The 20,628-nt window shown below is 37.3% G+C and overlaps 1 protein-coding gene across 3 annotated transcripts in view; it reads right to left on the bottom strand.

Annotated features, from left to right (window-relative positions):
* PIK3CA (phosphatidylinositol-4,5-bisphosphate 3-kinase catalytic subunit alpha) overlaps positions 1-20,628 on the bottom strand; it is a 102,075-nt gene that overhangs the window by 14,684 nt on the left and 66,763 nt on the right. For all 3 annotated transcript variants that reach the window (XR_012785710.1, XM_075556062.1, XM_075556061.1), the window contains exons 3-14: positions 20,254-20,463; positions 18,190-18,440; positions 16,651-16,896; positions 15,538-15,623; positions 10,236-10,341; positions 9,580-9,732; positions 9,344-9,478; positions 5,291-5,415; positions 4,022-4,103; positions 3,543-3,707; positions 3,237-3,340; positions 52-223 (exon numbers count right to left, since the gene is read on the bottom strand). Coding sequence is in view for 2 of the 3 variants with exons in the window: in XM_075556062.1 (XP_075412177.1) it covers positions 52-223; positions 3,237-3,340; positions 3,543-3,707; positions 4,022-4,103; positions 5,291-5,415; positions 9,344-9,478; positions 9,580-9,732; positions 10,236-10,341; positions 15,538-15,623; positions 16,651-16,896; positions 18,190-18,440; positions 20,254-20,463 (1,835 nt within the window). In the remaining variant the exon portion in view is untranslated. The remainder of the gene's footprint in view (positions 1-51; positions 224-3,236; positions 3,341-3,542; positions 3,708-4,021; positions 4,104-5,290; positions 5,416-9,343; positions 9,479-9,579; positions 9,733-10,235; positions 10,342-15,537; positions 15,624-16,650; positions 16,897-18,189; positions 18,441-20,253; positions 20,464-20,628) is intronic.

Here is a 20,628-nt window from a genome sequence, read left to right as displayed (position 1 = left end):
ACTGTTAAAAAAACAAACGAGCATATGAAAACAAACTAACAAGTCACACACCTTTTGTGTTTCATCCTTCTTCTCCTGCTTGAGGATGTCTGTTAAGTTAATGAGCTTCTCCATAGCCTCGACTTGTCTGTTCAGGTGCTTCAAGTACATTCCACAGGCACGACAATAGGACTCCAGAAGCAGGCCAAACCTCTGACTTACTGTTTTATTGTGCATCTCAGATCTAAAACAAGATTATAAAATGTTTTAAATATGTATGATATACATACGAAATATAGATATATGTTACATGTATTTGGGTATTGGGTGCCCCAGGGTGCTATGCTGGTGGGTGTCATTGAGTCCATTCAGACTGAGAGGGACCCCATCTGACAGAGCAGAACTGTGCACCACAGGGTTTTCTTGAAAGCAGACAGCTAGGCCTTCTCCCCCCTGGCTGGTCAGGTGGGTATGAACCAGTAACCTTTTGGTTGGCGGCGAAGCACTTATCTGTTCTGCCACCAGGACACACTCGGGTGCTCGCTCTCTAATACATTATAAAAGGTCTTGAATGAATATGGTCATAATATTTTTTAAACAAAACCCATCTTCATGTGTGATTAATGTTATAATCGGTCTGACAATAAGAAATTAAGTTAACATTTGGAAGCAAAACAATCAAGAGATTCAGATAGTTCCTGAAAATGTACATTTAACTAATTTTTTCAGTTTATTTACAACTACTTTTCACTCATTAATTTAGGCCTAAGATATATAAACATGGAAACGGGAAAATGAAGCACAACAATGGTAAGGAGCTAGCTAGCAAAGGTTCATATTTGACTGAAACCCACAGGGGGCACTATGAGTCAGCACTGACTGGATGGCAGGGAGATTATATGTGCCCTTTTCTGCACTGTCTCTAAATTTAAGTGATTAAAAATGCAGCTTTCAGGTTCTATTTCTGACTTAACACTTAATAGTGTTCCGAATTCTTTATTTGGGAATCTTTTCAATCCACACACACAGTGAAATCTATTGCAGCATGACTCTGGACACAGTAAATTCTACTTTGTTTAAAGTAGCATAAGCTGCTAAAATTATTCCTGCTTTTGTTTACACATAAAATTCAAGTTTGAATTCCAAAGAAGAAAGTTGAGGTGAAGCTTATAAAATGCAATATTGTAGGAAGTCAAAATGTATTGCTAGGGTTACAGTCTAGATCTGCACTGATTTATTTAAACAAAATGTGTTTTAACGTGTCTGTGTGATCCACTGATGGCTAAGAACAAGTTCTCTCAGTAATAACACTTGTCTTAGTCTCAGAGGGGTACGTTTAGAAAAAAAAGGCACAACCAAATCAGTAACTTCCAAGAGTATCTACTTGGCCAGGTAATTCAAGGCAGCGAGGTCAGCTCAGGTTATAAAAAAACCCAACTCACTGCCAGTGAGTCGATGCTGACTCATTAACAACCCCACACGAGAGGGCAGAACTGTTCCTTTGAGTTTCCAAGACTGCAATTCTTACAGGAGTATAAAGCCCCTTCTTTTCCCTGTGGAGCAGCTGGTGGTTCCACACTGCTCACCTTCCAAATAACGCCCCAGTGCGTAACTACTATGCTACCAGGGCCTCCAGAAGGTTATAAAAACTGTTTTAGGCATACCAAAAAAGTCTTTTTGTGAATTAGGTAAAGGTTTACAGAGTAGACGATCAATTTTACATTAAACAATTCATACACCTTTTATTTTAACCCATCCATTGCAATCCCCTCGATGTAACATTACGCATGCCACTTCTTCGCTGTGCTTTCTGTTTCTCCCATTCTCCATTAGTTCCAAGCCCCTGGCTTTTGTCTTTGGGTAAATGCTGCTCTTTTGATCTGATGGGGTGTGGTAGTTATATAATCTGTTGTCAATTTGAGACTTAGGAGTGAAGGGGTGGAGTTTAGCCTGTCAATCAAGTTGCAGCGTGATGACCTCATGTGGAGGTGCTAAGGAGATAATAGCTCATGGGAGGTAGGACGGCTCACTCCCTAGGAGACATTCCTGTTGAGAAGATACATGGAGCTACGCTAGAGCCCTGGAGTTGGAAGAGCCACATGGAGACCCCTGTCAGCGCTGAGATGCTCCCACTGCCACTGGATCCAGAAGACTTTCCACCCACTGGCCTGTGATCTTCCTGCATTTGGCATCATTGCATGTGTTGTATGAGTCTGCAGAGGAAATTATAGATTGGTATCGGACATATGGGCCAATATTGGACTTAGGGACTTGTTCTGCACAGGTTGGGATGTTTTCTCAATACTCAACTGTCCTTGTATATAAAGCTTTTTTGTATACACTATGAGTCTCCCTGGATTTGTTTCTCTCGTCTACCCGTACTGACACATGGGGGTATTATAACATGGCCATGGGTTCAGTTCAAGACCTAAAGGGTGACGAAGGAGTCGTTGTCTTGGTGGTCCCACCTGTTGCTCTCTCTTTCATGATTTTGAATTTTGTTCCACATTTTTCTCCCACTCTTCCCAAGATCTTCTAATGTGATCTGTTTCAAAGTAGTTAGTTGGTATTGGAACCTGGATCCCACCTAGTTCTTCCCAAAGGGGTAATCCTGATAGATTTCTTTCCTCCAAAGGACAGGACCCACATGAGGGCTTAATATGAAGTGCTGGGAAAATTGAAAACTGCAGTGGTGAGAAAAAGGGAAGTTGTTCCAAGGAATTTCTTTCCATTATTACGATGCACTTGGCACATTCTTTCAGGGTAACAGGGGCTGTCCGAGGAAAATTTTGCTGGGAAACCTTATCCCATCTCCCCTACAGTCTTGATTTTTCCCTTTAGATTTTCTATTCCCAGCACTCAAAGAGCATACCCAAACTGCCATTTTGACCCTGTGTCAATTAAAGAGCACAGAGTAACTCGGAAGGGTTTGAGAAATGGGAACACTGCTTAAGAAGTGAACAGAGCCAGAGGGAGGGGAGGTCAAGAAGCTATAACCTCACAATTTGATATTTTTGTTGCCTAAATGCCTCTATGATTTTGGAGCAATATTTTTGGTAGCAATGTCTTACATCTGGGAAACTTTTTCAGTTAACAAAATCCAAAAGTACATATGTAACATGTGCTTACACATATAACACATGGTATTTACATATACAACACATTGTAATATAACATGTTATGCTGAATATACATACACACAATTTACAGAGTAACTATGTTAACATAAAATTTAATGGGAAAGTAATTTGACTTACTTCAAATGCCAAAAGAAAAAGTGCCCAATCCTTTGATTAGTCAAAGCTTTCTTAAGTAAAAACCTCACAAGCAGGTTATCCAAATATTGCTCATATTTTAGGACCTACGTGATTGAAAAATAAAACAATTTCACATAAATCAGGCAATGTGTTTGCAGCGCTGGAGTTAAAGTACATTTTCAGAGCGTAAATACTTCTTGAAATAAAATGGATTTTTCTTTTGCGTGAATTAAACACAGCATCAGTTAATACAGTGAGTGAATTTTGGAGGTAGCATGGATTTAGAATACAACTTTGCTATTTTACCTGCACTAGCTGAATCAGGTACTGAGAAAGCTTGTCATCTGTTAAATATTTTTCCAAACAGCGCACAGCGAAACCTCGCACCATGGGGTCTGGGTAATTACAGTCCAGCAGTTCCATGGCCTGCTCAGGTTTGATGGGAGGCCAGTCTTTCACCAAGCAGTACATCTGCATGTGGACAAGCACAGTTACTAGACTGGACATGCAAAGACAGTTTTCAATGACTCCTCTAAAACACTGCCGAAACTCAGCATTAATTTAAATAAAGACCCATTATTAACAGTGCTTAAAATAGTCCGTTTGGAATAATTTTATCTACGGAAGCAGCAGGAATGATACTTCCACTGTATTACCTTTATTAATGAATTCAAAACATAGTCTCTTTCATCTCTTATGTTTTTACAGAGTTTCTGATAAAAAAAGATTTTAGGTGAGACCATATTTGCCTAATAGTTACTCAGTAATATCAAGCATACATTTACCTGGGCTACTTCATCTCTAGAATTCCATTTAACAGACAGGAGCAATTTGGGCAGGATTTCAGGGATAGTTACACAATAGTGTCTGCATGGGAAAGGCAAAATAAAACACATTCTTGATGTTATTCAAAAGGCCTAGATTTCTAAATCTCCAATTACACAATCTTTGTGAAGTTCTAGATATTTTAAAAATCATTCTTACCGTGACTAGCTTTCTTAAACCATCAGAAGAAGTCTGCATTTAATTTTATAGATATTTACATATATAAAGGTACTTCAAAAATTTTGTGGGAAATGGAATTAAACTTTCCTTTTGAACTTCTTGAGACCCTCCTCATACACACTCAGACACAGACATAATAGCTAGGAAGTCCCCAATACTACTAGAAGCCAGGTAGTTAGTGGGGGAAAAAAGGTTGACAGTTCAGCAAAATTATAAATATATTTTATAGCATTCTTTATACAGCTCATATTATTTAATTATTTATGCAACATGAACCCTAAGAAGTATCACTAGATCATTTCTGGTAGCTAGACACAATTTATGTTTTTAACGGGCTCTCTGCAGAAATGCACTGCAATGGCTTTCTTAGGTGTCCTAGTGGACATCGACCAAATAGCAGGTTCACTCATTGTACTATTATTACTCTACGGAAACTTAAGGAAGAGAGTAAAACGAAAAGGAACTCCTGAAAATTATAACACTGCAATATCGAGACCACAGGTCAGCAAACCTTTGAGATGGAAGATCCAATCCGTCCCTCACAACAATTTAAAAATTATTCGAGAGCCCTAACAGATTTTTACAAATGAGTGAAATCACCAATATCTGAATAATACCCTCTAAATTTTTTCAATTTTACTTCAGAGCCACATGTACACACCAAAAGAGCCACATCTGGCCCATGAGCCGCCGTTGGCTGACCTCTGAACTAGACCAACTAAATCACAATTACTTTGATCTAAAACTGTAGGTTATTGGTGAGGGGTGGGGAAAAGCGAAGGGGATCTTATATTAAAAAAGCAATTCCTAAAGATGTCTTAGGGAATTTTTAAGGCGCAAGATAAGTATACCAGGTAGCGTGCTTTTCTAGAAATATTAATATATCTCCTAGTTTTTAAAAAAGATAATGTTTATACAACAATTACCAAAGATGTAAATTATGTTCTATTTACTCATATACTTATGGGGATAACATGGCAGGACCAGACACAGTCGGCTCTTTTTTTTGTAAGACAAGAAAGGACAGAGAATTCGCATCTTACACTTACCTATGGCTCCACAGAAAATCTTTTTCTTGCTCAGTGATTTCAGATAGAGGATCTCGTGTACAAATTGCTCGAAGCTGTTCTTTATCATTTTCTCTTAATTCATTGTCTCTAGCTAGTCTGTTACTCTGCAAAATAAAATAATTTCTTTATCCTATTTCCCCCCCGGATTCATGAGTGATCTATCAAAAAATAATCTTTTTAAAAAAAACATTTTATTAGGGACTCATACAACTCATCACAATCCACACATATACATACATCAATTGTATAAAGCACATCTGTACATTCTTTGCCCTAATCATTTTCTTTTTTTTTCCTACTCTTTTCTTTTTTTTTAACATTTTATTAGGGGTTCATACAACTCTTATCACAATCCATATATACACATACATCAATTAAAAATAATCTTTTTAATAACATTTGTATTGCTTAATTTTGAGAGAGTGTAATCTCATTGTAAAACTTTATTCTCAAGGACAGGAAAGCTCCAATTTAAGACAGCATTTGTACAATAAATCCAGTAAGTTTGGTCTTGGTTAATCTCATCATTGGTTAATTAGGGTAGTAATTTCCAAGGTGAGTCAGGGATAAGGCACTAGATACACTAGAGGTTAGTCATGAGCAACTTCTCTTCTTGATGCAGTCCCTTCCTATTACCCTACTAATTTGCTATTGTGCTAGAATAAGAGAGTAAAATAATAAAAAGCACACTCTTTCATGTTCTGCAAACATAATTACTGTTAATACTTTCAATTTTTAAAAGCAAAACCATTTATGAGAAAAAGGGAAGAAACTCATTAAAACACTGTATACTGAATATTAGAAAACTAATTTTATATCATTTTAAATAATAGATTTATTGACTTAAATAGAGGTATCTCAAACTCAAACCAAACTTGCTGCCATCAAATCAATTTTGACTCAAAGCGACCCCATAGGACAGAGTAGAATTGCTCCTGTGGGTTTCCGAGATGGCAATTCTTTATGGGAGTAGAAAGCCTTATCATTCTGCTACAAGGGGCTAGTGGTTTTGACCTGCTGGCCTTGAGAGTAGTCGTCCAAAGGGTAACCACTACACTATCTGGGCTCCAAATAGAAATATACTAGTTCTATTGTGAGTGGGGAGCAGTTAAGGATGCATTATGCAAAACAAGTAACTCTTTAGAATGGGTCATACAGATTTCTGAAGACTGGAAGTGAAATCAGAGCCCTGCTGGTGCAATGGCTGGGCGCTCAGCTGTTCACGCTCGTGTTGGTGGTCTGAAGTCATGCGGGAGCCGTGTGTGTGAAGGAGATGGAGCTCTGTTTGCACAAAGATGGCCGTCTCGGAAGCCCGAAGGACTAGTTCTACTGTCACCGGGGCTGCTATGATTTGGATTGATTGGATGGCATCTCAAACAAGAACAAAATAAAAATCAAACTGTCATGTTTCTTAGTTTTATATGCTGTCAATTTAACCAAAAGCAAAAAGAAATTTTACTGGCTCATAGTAACTCGGGAAGTATTTATTAAGCATACATAGTGTGCTTATTCTACTCTTGTTGGCACCGTAAGATGGCAGAGAGAATCTCTGTTCTAGGGGGACAGCAAGTAAACACTCTGAAAATACCAGATAGTTGATATGAGTAATCAGGGTGATGTGGCAGAGTAGGAGTAAATGGCTACTCTAGAATGGGTGTTTGCACATGTCCTCTCTCAGAAGGTCACATCTATGTGGTTTCTAAATAACAGGAAGGGACCATCCACACTAAGATCAGGGGAAAGGGCTATTTCAGCGGAGGACAACAGTTCAAGGGCTCTGAGGGGGAGTGTGCAGTGTGAAAGAGGAACAGGAAAAAGGGCAGTGAGACTGAAGCTCAGGAGACAATGGAGTGAAGTGCCAGGAGGTGGTATTCAGAGCATGTAAAATTTGCAGGTCAGAGTTAAAAAAGTTTTATTTTTAGGGAAAGCTATTTATAAGAGGAATGCCATGAGTTGACTTGTTTCATAAAGATTATTTTGGCTGCTTGGGGGAAGGAGGAAGACCTGTGAAAAGGCAATGGCAATAATCCAGGAAAGAGATAACAAATACTTAACCCTCTGTGTACCAGGAAGTGATAGCTAAATAGTTAATGCTGTTTATCATTTTTGGGTCAATGGACTTTTCTATATTATTTTGTTACCTTATACTTTTATAATCCTGGAATACGGATTCTAGGTTCTAAGTATATATTATTGCTTCTAGTTTATCATTACTTCTGGCTTTCTATATATTTGCATTGCCAACAAGCAATACTTTAGAAGACACTGGTGGCTCATGATTTCTTTGAAGAGAGAACGGGCCCCTTTTTTGCTTGATAACTGTAAAACAGTTCTCTTTTAGCACTTACAGACACTAAACGGAATGATGAACCTATGAGTTTCTTCTAGTCACCTTTGCATTTTGTCATAAAACAGTACAAGGCAAAGTCCTGCCTGTGAATATCCTATTTCCTTAGAACTAGACTCGTGAGTTTGAGAAAATTCACCTAGGATATTACTACTTTCTATTTCACTTATGATCAATTTCATCACTGCATTTAAAGAACCTTTAAAGGCATTAAAGAAGGAGAACCTTTAGTATGTCTGGTGAAATTTTGGTTGTCACAGGTTAGGGTGGCTGCTGGTGATGCTATTGGTACCTATTGAGTTGAGGGTATGGATGCTGTTAAGCACTGAAAATGCACAACACAGGCTCTATAAAGAGAATTACTTGCCACCACTCCACCTCCCTCCACCCACACTTAAGAAAAAGGTCAATAGTGCTGAGACTGAGAAACTCTGCTCTAGAAGTGCTGGCATCTCTTTCTATTAATATTATGATTTGTATAATACTGTATATACTCGAGTATAAGCTGACCAGAACATCAGCTGAGGCACCTAATTTTACCACAAAAACTGCATAAAATATGTGCCGAAACATCTATTGGTTTTCTTCCCTTTGGCATTATGGGTGGAAATGAGACATCCTGAATTCTCAACTGTTTCCAATGAAAGCCAAGAGAAAACAATGATCCTAGTCTTCCTTTGTATCTCTGGAAAGATACTGTAATATAGAGAAAAATGCAATTAAGAAAGCTGTGAATGCATGAAGTTCCTAAGTGCAGTGTTCCAGGCTGTATCTGGGTGCTGCTACATTACTGTTGATCTTGTTTCTGGGGATGGCTTATTTTAGGGTCTCTTGGCCCCTCTGTTCATTGGCTAAACTATCTGTCATCTCCAACCAGGCCAAAGAAAAAGCAATACATTTGGAAACAAGGAGAAAGAGATACCAAAGAGTAACAATATCCCTTTTCCTTAACACTGACACCTTTGCCCTTAAAAAGTAAGGAAGAATTAATAGCCTTTAGGCCCAGTTATATTGTGGTTACAAGGTTATGGCCCAGTTAACCAGATCAATGATTCAAATTACAAACATACTCTTTTCTGGACGTCTGCACTATCATGCAAAGATTTTGCCATTTCCTCTACCTCCAAGTTCGACTTTTCAGTATATGAAAAAGATTAATAATAATAGATATACTGTAGTCTCAACTTCAAAGATACTGTCTCAGAGATGTATTTTCTGAATCCCAACATATATTAATTTGGCCTTTCCCTTCTGATCCTCAGTTAGTCTCTCCAGGTACATGTTTGTCTCTTTCATTCATGACGTCTACTGTGATTTATAATCCTACTATGCGCTTTAACCTGTTTAATGTCTATTTTTACCAATACATTACAAACGTACGATAGATTTGCTTTTCCACAACTCTATTAGCTAATGTGTCTCACAATGCGTTATATACAGTTAGCATTCAATAAGTATTTGTTAAGTGAATGAGGGAAGGCTAGGACCCTGAGTAAATTATTAAGAGTTAAAACCACAGTGACTGATACTCCTAGAGAACTGTCAAACAATGCCTCACTGTCCAGGAGCCCCTAGTATCTCTACCAGCTTACTGAACATACACCAAACCGTTCTAGTACAAAGAGTCTGTATCTAAATGCCCTGATGAGGGCTAATACATAAGAAAACTCAGGGATCTGCCTTACCAGTCCTGCATGGGAGTAATTAAAGCCTGCTTCTCGGGACACAGACCAGTTGGCATGCTCTTCAATCACAGACATATCTGGAAACTTTACCACACTGCTGAACCAGTCAAACTCCAATTCTAAGCATGGAGTTTCCTATGAGAAGGAAAAGACGTTACCATATATATTGTGCTTGATTATCAAAAAAGGGAAATGTTCTCATTTATGTCAAAAAACATTTTGAAATAAAAACTTACTTTATTTGGGTTTGACCCAGTAACACCAATAGGGTTCAGTAAATCTTCTAATCCATGAGGTACTGGCCAAAGATTCAGAGCCATTTTCCCAGATACGAGAGTATCTGTGTAATCAAACAGGTTTATATTTCCCCAGGCCAATGGACAGTGTTCCTAAAAACCAGAGAAAAATATTCACTCCGTGGCATCAAATGATAAACAAAGTATTTCACAACATGTACTTCCCTAGAGAGAAGAATTCAACAACCCACTCTTTCTATAGTAATTTGACTATGGTATCTATAAACGGTCATCCTAATTTCTCAAAGTACAAACATGTTCTTTCCTCTTTTTCATTAGAAATCACATGTATTTTTATGTGTAAGTTGGAAAGCATGCATGACACACATTTGTATGCAAACACATAACAGATATTTGCTTGTGGTATTTTTATATTTAAAGAACTGGATTACTGTGAACTCAGAACTCTCTCATCATAAATAAACTGGCCTTCTCTCAGATAATCTGTAATGCACATATTTATTAAACCCCCAAAATACTTGATTTGTAAGCTTTTGTTTTAAATAGAGAAAAATAATTTTTGTTTTTGAAGAAAAATTTAACCCACAGAATCATGGGACTTTGAGAAGTTGCATGCTCCCTTCTGGAATCTTTACCTCCTTCGCGCCCTTGCGGCCTTTGACCGAACAAATGGAAAGGCAAAGCCGAGCAGCCCGCGGAAGATCAGGAATGTAAATGTCATAATTCAGCCATTCATTCCACCTATGGAAAAGTTCAAAGACAAAGAATTTATATATAAAAAAGGCTCTATCTAGATATGTAGACAATTCATATAAAGAAATAAAAACCTCAAGGAAAAACCAAACCAAAATAAAACAGGCAAGAGACTGAAAGGAACAGGCCGTTCACAATGCATATTCAAGTGGAGGCCAGAAATAAAGAGACAATGCTATTTGTTTGTCATCTAGGAAGCACCAACCAAAATCTCAAAAGAAACCCCAGACACAGGAGAGGGGCTATAGTTAGAAAGACAGGATGGGACCAAAGGGCGGGGAGCAAAAGGACGGTGCATACATGTCAGTGCTGGTGTCATTTGTTAACAACTCATTTGGAAAGTAGAATTTACTAAAACCACCAACTCTAATTTCTATATTTTAAGAGGAATGGCCAGAGTGCTTCTCAGGGCAAGGATGGCAAGACTTTTTCTGGCATACTGTGGACATGGTATCACGAGACATTAGTCCCTGGAGAAGGACCTCATGCTTGGTAAATCTGAGGGGCAGCAACAGAGAGGGCGGCCTCACAGAGCTAGTGTGACACAGTGGCGGCCACAATGGGTGTGAGCATAAAGGCAACGTGAGCATGGCTCAGGGCTTGGCAGCGTTTTGCTGTGTTGTGTTAGGGTTGCCATGGGTCAAACTGACTTGATGGCATCGAATGAACCTAGCTCTAACTACAAACAGAGTCCCAGAAATGTGCATAATGATACATGGGATAGTCACAGCAGAATTACTTACAATATCTGCAAACTGGAAATAACCAACACATCCAATAGTAGACTAAAGAATAGGATAGTAGACTAAAGAATAGGATACCAATGATAATAAGGATACCAATGATAATAGGATACCAATGATAATAAACAGCAGTTATTTACAACATGGTTGAATCGTATCAACAGGAGCTAGGCACAAAAGACTCCTATTGCTTTAATCTAGGTATAAAATATTCCAAACCAGGTAAAACAATTATTGCTACAAGTCAGGATATTGGTTATTTTGGGGGAAAAGAAAAAGTTAATGGATTGGGAAAGGGCTTTAGGAGCAATGATAATGTTCTGTCTTTACTAACACGGGGGTTTATATATAGGTCCTCACTTTGTGAAAGCTCACTGCGCTGTACAATTGTAATCTGTATACTTTTTATACATTTGTACTATATCTCAAGAGAAATTTCTTAAAAGGAAAATAATAAAGAGACATAAGAGAAAATGAGAATTTGTATTGATTACAATTAATTACTTTGATATATTATATAATTTTATTTAGAAGAAACAATTAAGCCAGAAAGTACACAGAATGAAAGAAAAACTACTTCAGACGAGCCAGTCAGGGTGCAGTAGAGCACTGATGAAACATACTTTTCCTCTAGTTCTTTAATGCTTCCTCCCCCCACTATCATGACCTCAATTCTACCTTACCAATCTGACTAGACCAGAGCATGTACACAGGTACAGATCAGAGTTGGCAACACAAGGAATCCAGGACAGATAAACGAACCCCTTAGGACCAATAATGAGAATAGAGACACCAGGAGGATAAGGAGCAGGTGAGAGAAAGGAGGAATCGATCGCAAGGATCGACATATAAGCCCCTCTCAGGGGGACGGACAACCAAAAAGTGAGTCAAGGGAGACAGAGGACGATGTAAGATATGAAAATAATAATCTACAATCTATCATGAGGGTGGGAGAGTGGGGCAGGGAGGGAAAATAACACAAGGAGCTGCTATTAAGGGCTCAAGTAAAAAGAAAATGCTTTGAAAATGAGAATGACAACATATGTAAAAATGTGCTTGACACTGGATGAATGTACGGACTGTGATAAGAGCTGCAAGAGCCCCCAATAAAAGTATTTAATAAATAAAAAAGTTTTAAAAGAATGAAAAACTACTTCACAGCGTGCAAAATAATGATGTTCATAATTAGGAAAAAGTTACTACAAAAGAGACACAAAGAAGTTATCCACAGCCCCCAATAAAATGATTTAAAAAAAAAGAAATTATCCACAATTTTATGGCACATTCCCTTCACCTTTACTGAATACTACATGTGAAATAATGTCTATATTTGGTATATGATTTGTAACGAGAAAAACAGTGTTTATTTGTGAAATACATCGTAGTAACCGTCAAGATTAATGACTCCTAAGTCATACTGCGTGCAGTAGTCTGAAGGTTTCACTGAATGTCTGAGCACCCCCCCATCCCTATTTCCTCATTTGGGAAATGGGCTAGCAGCTACACCTACCTTCATGAGGTTATTGTGAAGAGTAAATGATATAACATCAGTAAAGTGATTAGCTATAATTAACTTGGAAAACTTTTCAAATACCTTCTTAATAATTCTCTTCTATTCTTTGACTATGAACAGAATGAGACTAAATTAACAATAAAATGGTCTAATAATTCCATTTTGAACTTGCCAAACTAAGGTATAAATTTGATTGGTAAAATAAATTCTATTTACCCTAATAAAATGTAAAAAAAGAAAAGAGGAGAAAAAAATGATTAGGGCAAAAAAAATTCTATTTAATCTCTCATCTTTGCCTGACTATAGGCAAAGATTATAGGCAAAGATAGCATTAATTCTAAAGGTAATAACAACGGATGTTAAAGAAATGTTGGGAGGAAAAAAATGCTGAGGTGTCAGGGTGCAATGTATCACCGATGAAGAATACAGCTTTCCCCCAGATCCTAAATGCTCCCTCCCCACAACTACCATGATCCGAATTCTACCTTACAAGTCTGGATAGAGCAGAGGATGTACACTGGTGCAGATAGGAGCTGGAGGCACAGGGAATCCAGGGTGGATGATACCTTCAGGACCAGGGGTGTGAGGGGTGATACTGGGAGGGTAGAGGGTGAGTGGGTTGGAAAGACGGAACGGAATACAAGGATCTCTACATGTGACCTCCTCCCTGGGGGAAGGACAACAGAAAAGGGGGTGAAGGGAGATGCCGGACAGGGCAAGATATGACAAAATAATAATTTATAAATTATCAAGGGCTCATGAGGGAGGGGGGAGCGAGGAGGGAGGGGTAAAAAGAGGATTTGATACAAAGGGCTTAAGTGGAGAGCAAATGCTTTGAAAATGATGAGGGCAAAGAATGTACAGATGTGCTTTATCCAATTGATGTATGTATGGATTGTGATAAGAGTTGTATGAGTCCCTAATAAAAAAATGCTGTGGCACTTTAAGTCCACTGTGATTTAAGAAAAATTAAAGATATCTATTCTAACATGCCTAGGACTATTTACTATTACTAAATCTTTAGAATTGCTCATCATTCACAGAATATATTCTATATGTTCAAATAAATTTTAGTTTAGTAGTCCAGTTGTTTAATACTCTGTTAACAAAGCATGCTTCTCTCTTCTTCTAAAGTCCATCCTTGGTTACAAATAGTACACTCATTCTGATTTGGGAAGATAAACTAGTAATATTTAATAAGAAACCATCAGTATATTGGATTTACTTAGCATGTAGGGGGAAAAAAGCATATGGAACAAATACTTAGAATCAGCAATAATTTGTTCAAGCTACTATAAAAGCTCTGGATTAATTTCTCTCATTTTTTTTTGCTTTTGTAAACACATAAAATAAAAAAAACCCTTTACTTAACAGTTTCAAGGAATACTACCTAAGATACTCATGTTTTAGACTAAGAGGATTCCTGAAAGAAAAAGAAACCCTTCCTAAATATATGCTTTAAATGCCAACATTCAAATCATAATAAATTAGCTTGCTTTTAATGTAAAGCTAAGTTTATTTTTGGTACTTGAAACACCTAGGATAAGTCTACTTAATACTATTTTGGAATTTTTGCTTTGGGCCTGTTGAACTCCTTGTCTTAATGTGCTTACAGTAGTCCCTAAATTTGTAAACACCATGAGTGTTGCTTTTCTATTCCCTCCCATAATTACCTCTTTCTTCACAACCTGACAGACAGGCAGTATGCTTCAAGAAATAAACTCACGTTGCTTTAACAAAGATTTTGGAGTTGTATGTTGCCATAGCATAATTTGTATCCTGAAGTACTTTCTGGTTCATGAAGGATGGGGAATTCTCCCTTCATTTTCGGTTTCATCTCATTCACTGTAATCCTCAACGTAATATCATGGATTTCCTCCCTGGTTCCACTCCTTTCTTTCCTAACCCTTCTGAACTTTGTCCTTGGGTAATTGCTGCCCTTTTGATCTCAAATGATTGATGAGTCTAAGGTGTGCATATGCCCCAGGGTTATTGTTCCCCTATACAGACCTATTATTTAGCTGGAAATTGAGCCTGCATGGGTGACTGAGGGCTTTGGTTTCAGGAGCTCACCAGTCTCTGTCTCACAAGTGTGCCTGGGCTCTAACACTCCCTCCCTTCTTCTTGATTAAGGAGGGCTGCTGCCTCTTTGAACGTTACTCAGGTTCTAGAAGGGGTGGTTCCTACTAGCCACTTAATCCTAACATCTACATTAAAAAAAATAGATTTTTCAAGTACTCAGTCTAAATTCATGATGAGATTTAGTCCCTTAGTTTTACTGCTGTTCTCTTAATCTTTAATCTTTGATACCAATATGAGTTTCTTTAAAATATTATTTCTATTATATTCGTAAGACTGACTCTTATTCCCAAATGACTTTATAGAAAAAGACAAAGAAATGGCAAGATAGCCAGCTGTTAGATTATACGACCTTAAATCTCATTATATCTAGTTGATAATAACTTAAAAATATCCTCAGTAATATTTTCCCTCACAAATAAACTGATTTGTTCCTAAATGGCACAATGAACGTCATAATGACCTCTTCTTGGGATGGATTCGAAGGAAATCGCCTGGGAGGATTTGGAGTAGTTTGCTACACCTCACTTTTCCATGCAAATGAACCGAAGGTAAGAAAAGAATAAAACCCTAGGCTTATGGATCCAATATGCTGAACTGTCAGCAATGAACTTCAACCATCTTCCGTCCTTGACACAAAGGAAAGGAAGTGTCAAAAGGATCTTTCTGATACAGTCTGAAATAGAATGAATGAAGTGATCCTGTGATTGACATTCACTGGACAGAAAGTTCTTACATTTATCTGTCAGGTAATTTATATGATTTAAGTAATAAACTATATTACTTTTGCTATTATTTTGTCAAATACTAAAATGCCCTTTAAAACGACAATGCCACATATTTTCTTACCTGGGATTAGAGCAAGGTACTCTTTGAGTGTTTACATTGTCACATAAGGGTTCTCCTCCATGGTAGATACCTGTTCGAACATAGATCTAAAGGGGAAAAAAAAAGTACAAATGCAAACTCTATGGGCAGCTCTACTCTGTCCTAGAGGGTCACAATGAGAAAAAGTCTACTCAATGACAATCAAACGTAACCGGTGATATACGTGCAGGCACGCACACACTCAGACAAATACAGACACATAAGCACACGCATAATGCGACAATGAACCAAATACCAAGCAATGTAAAATGTAACTGATATGTATGAGGGAACCAATTAAGTTTTGGTAGTAGGCACGTCCGCTTTCCTGTTCTTCATATAAGCATCGAGCCCTCATGGACTAGAGGGCACGTACTGGGCTGCTAGCTAGCAAGGTGGGCAGTACCTGCTCCGAGGGAGAAAGATGGGGCTGTCTCTATGTGTAAAGGCTTAAAGTCTTAGAACACCTAGGGAACAGATCTACTCTGCTTTATAGGGTTGATCTGCGTTGTAATTGCCTCCATGGCAGTTGGTTGGTTTTTGTCACACATATAATTGGGTAATACTGATGTAAGCTTCTTCAATAAAATTTACTGGCAAATTAATTCATTCAGAAGAATGGGGTCATCAGACTGCTAGAGGTTAATATAGGCTCACAGACTTTCTCTCCTAAAACCTTGTAGGACAGATAATGAAGAATCCCACAAATATAATAATCTTTCTGTACAAAGCACAGAAGTATTCACAGGTAGGATAAATAAAGACTATAAAAAAAGCCCAAACTTCAAGGTGGGTCATATTTTGATGCCAAATTAATTCTCTAAAATTTTTGGTTTTAAAAGCTTAACACCATGGATAATTGAATTATTATATTAGAATTACAGGCATCAGAATTATGAATGAAGACATATGAGTTATGTAGAAGTTGAAGTATACAGAAACCCGAATAGAATTAATTATGTATTTATTTATACTTTCAGAGATTTGGGTGTTTTTCTAGCCATCTGAAAACACCATGCTGTAGGTCAATAGATTATCACTATTGTTCAATAAAAAGGCCTATATATGTTTTGATGCATTAGCATTTGACCTTACCTTGTCAATATCTCGAATATTTACATTCACATAGGTTGCACAAAGAATTTTTATTCTTAGTGCACTATTGATAACCCAAAGGGATTTTGTCGATGTTTCCCCATTCATATACGGTGTAGCTGTGGAAATCCGTCGGGAATAAGATGGCATTGTAAAACAGTCCATTGGCAGCTGGGAGTAGAGGCTTTCTTTAGCCATCAGCATCAAATTAGGCATCCTTCCAAGCATTATACAGCTTCGTATATACTGTAGGAGAGCAAAGAAGGAGGGAAAAGCAATTCCCTGTAAGGCTAGTCATTTAAAAGCAATATGTAGGAGGATAGGAGAGAATTTACACACTCAGTTAACAAAAAATCAAACATTGTAAATCAAACCATGTTTCATAACACTTGCTACATTTATACCATCTAAAGTATTACCATTTGGGAATAAGGTTCAGCACAGGATCAAACAAGTATTTATGAATTCAAATTATATATATGTAAAAAAAAGTTATGGTCAATCTATAGTTCAACTCTTAAAGGGAAATAAATAGGAAACCAGAATTAAAACAAGGAGCAGAGGAAACACATTATAACAACTGCTTTTGTTGAATGAAAAACAGTATTTCATAAGTGCCTATCAAAATCAATTTGATGGCAGTGAGTTTGGTTGCTTTTGCTTTTTTTTTTTTTTTTGGTCATTAGATTCTATTAAGTTATATTGATGTCCAGTTCCCAAATTGCTGCTTTTTGATGAAAGTATCTCCTGATTTATTAAAAACTAAAACACAACAGAAAAACCACAAAGAGTAGACAGGTTAAGTCATGGATATATTATCATTGGTCTGAATTTTGAAATGGCAGTTAAGACAGTTTCGATGTTAAGTGTTACTATGCACATATTACAATTGTCTTTCTTAGTCATAATTTCCTACTACAGCATTAAAAATCGAAAGATAATTATTTTGCACAATGCTTGTCTCAGATCTAAAATAATGCTTGATACATATATAATAGTTCTTAAATTATTTATTTAATAAATAAATATAAACAGTAAGACAGTATGAATAGTACATTTTAATAATTACAGAATAGATTTTTTTAAAAGGTCTATTTTAATTACATTCCCATGCCATTGCTTATGAGGGGAGAAAAATCAGGAAACAATCCATGTTTGGGGGGCAGTGTAGTAGCCAAGGAGTCCCAGTAGCACAATGGTTAAAGCATGTGGCAGCTAACTGAATGGTTAGTGCTTTGAATAGACTAGTCCTGTGTCAGTCTGCTTCTGTAAAGATTATGCCTTGGAAACCCAATGGGGCTGTTCTACTTGATCTCAGAAGGTTCCATGAGTAGGAATCAACTCCACAACCACAGGGTTTTGGCAACTGCCAACATACTCAGTCTCTCCAATTAAATAACTGACAAAATAACTTTTAAAATGTTGCTCAGTAATATTGATTATTTAGATTTCAAAAAGTATGCCCTAAAATATGAATACTGTTCCTAGTGTGACTACTTTTTAAATTTAAAATTATTATTGTTAAAAAGTGTTACTTACCTTATACTGACTCAGAGGATATTTTTCTAGGAAGTATTCATCACATCCACATACTTTTAAAATATACTTCCCCTGATATTCTAAAACACAGAGCTTTAATTGCTCAGATGACAGCAACATACTGCGAGTTTTTTTCCTGATTGCTTCGGCAATCACCTGTTCCGGCACACAGTCATGGCTGATTTTCAGCGTATACTTCTGCTTATCATTGTTTGGAGAAACGATTACCCAAATCACCACTATGATTTGCCCTAAAACAGAAAAACATTATTAGACGCAATCGCTACAAATATTTTAGGTTTTAAGGGAGAAATTTTCATTGGTCATTACTCAAGCCACAATGAGTCATAAATGACTTATCATCAACATAATTGACTCTCAGTAAATATGAGGTAGGAGCAGGATTTTCAATGTGTACTGTATAACAATCCCCCTAAGTAGTGGGCCACCAGCTCCTCAAACCAAGTGAATCTACATTCTAAGCTGCAGAGTACGTTTCAAGGGTGCAGCTCTGTGAAGTGAAGGCTCTAGGGTATCAAAGACTCAACAGTGGGGAAGTGCAATTGAACATTCCATTAACAGATGGGTCACAAGGAAGAGACAAGCCAGTCAACTTTCCTCTACTTCTTTAATGCTCCCTCACCCCCTCCAATCATGATCCCAATTCTACCTTACAAATCCAGCTAGAGCAGGGCATATTTACAGGTACAGATAAGAGCTGGAAACAGGGAATCCAGGACAGATAAACCCCTCGGGATCAATAATGGGAGTAGCGATACCAGGAGGGGAAGGGGAAGGTGAGGGGAGAAAGGAGGAACCGATCACAATGATTTACATATAACCTCCTCTTTGGGGGACGGACAACAGAAAAGTGGGTGAAGGGGAAACTGGTCAGTGTAAGACATGAAACTAATAATAACAATTTATAAATTATCAAGGGTTCATGAGGAAGGGGAAAAATGAGAAGCGGATACCAAGGGCTCAAGTAGAAAGAAAATGTTTTGAAAATGATTGCAACACATGTACAAATGTGCTTGACACGATACATGTATGTATGGATTGTGGCAAGAGCTGCAGGAGCCCCCAATAAAATGATTAAAAAGAAAAAAAAAAGACACATGGAGATCTCTAAGGCACTGGGAAGCAGAAGTTGAAGAGGCAAGACCTTCCTCCAGAGCTGACAGTGAAACAAAGAGTTTCTCTCAATTCAGTGCTCTAAATTTGGGCAACTTTTAGCTTCCTAAATGGTGAGAAAATAAACTTCCACTTGTTAAAGTTAAAAAAAAAGACTCAACATTGCCTAATGGGAAGGAGTTTCCAGTAAGTATGGGAAGTAAGGGAAGAATCAAGAGACCGATAGAAAGATGCTGAATTGGAATCACTGAGAGAGGGAGGAACAAATGAGAGGAAATTGATTTTATAACTTTCTTTTTTAAGACTAGTCATACTAATTGGTACACAAAAAGATGGTGGAAACAGAAGGATCAAAACTAACCTTGAGTGGTCCACCATCATGCAACACAGAATACACTCTTTTAAAAATTATCAGATTACTATGATCACACTTAATTATTGTATTTAATATTAAGAAAGCTATTTATCTTTTCATCATATATAACATATAACAAGAATGTATACCATTTCCTCCCAATTCATAAAATGTTTCAATTAAAAAAAGTTTTTCTTTTAAAGGAGAACATTTCGTAAGAGGGAGAAAGACAACAAACACAGGCCAAGGACACATCATCCGATGGGGGAGGCCATTCACATGCGGCTAAAATCTCACCCCTCAATTTTATTTTTGTTTTTATTTATGAAATAATAATCCATTTCTACACCTGTTGGTATCCTAGAGAAGTCGGCTCTTTAGTTTTAGTCTAAGATAACAATTCACCAAGGTTATCAGTACTGTGTGCACAAAGCTCATTCAGTCAGTATTTGCTGAATGCAAGCTGCCATCAAGAAGCTTATTACTTCCCAGCGAAATAGCGTGGGTACAAGAATACAGGCACAGGAAGAATTATTTCATTGCTGTAAGCTATTGTACATTGATCATTTTCTTACCTTTGTCTAATTTATTATATATGTGCTTTGGCAATTCTGGTGAAGATTCTACATTTGGAGGGTAGACATACATTGCTCTACTATGAGGAGAATTAAGATCTCTAAGATCCACAGCTTCTTTACAAACATTCAGAATATTTCTTCGGAAGTCCTGTACTTCTGGATCTTTAACCATGTCAAATTCACACACTGGCATGCCGATGGCAAAACCTTAAAAGTATACATATGAAGAATACAAGTCTATTAAATACATAGTATGAACATGTTTTTTATAAATTGTATATTTGGTAGAACTGGGAGGACATAACAGAATAAAAAGGTTAATAAAAATATATGTACTAATGACCACATAGTATGAGTTGACAAGGACCCAAA

The sequence above is a fragment of the Tenrec ecaudatus genome, chromosome 8, assembly GCF_050624435.1.
Source record: "Tenrec ecaudatus isolate mTenEca1 chromosome 8, mTenEca1.hap1, whole genome shotgun sequence".
Taxonomy (NCBI): domain Eukaryota; kingdom Metazoa; phylum Chordata; class Mammalia; order Afrosoricida; family Tenrecidae; genus Tenrec; species Tenrec ecaudatus.
The sequence above is the reverse complement of the archived record's forward strand: the minus strand, read 5'-3'. Positions and strand labels throughout refer to the sequence as shown.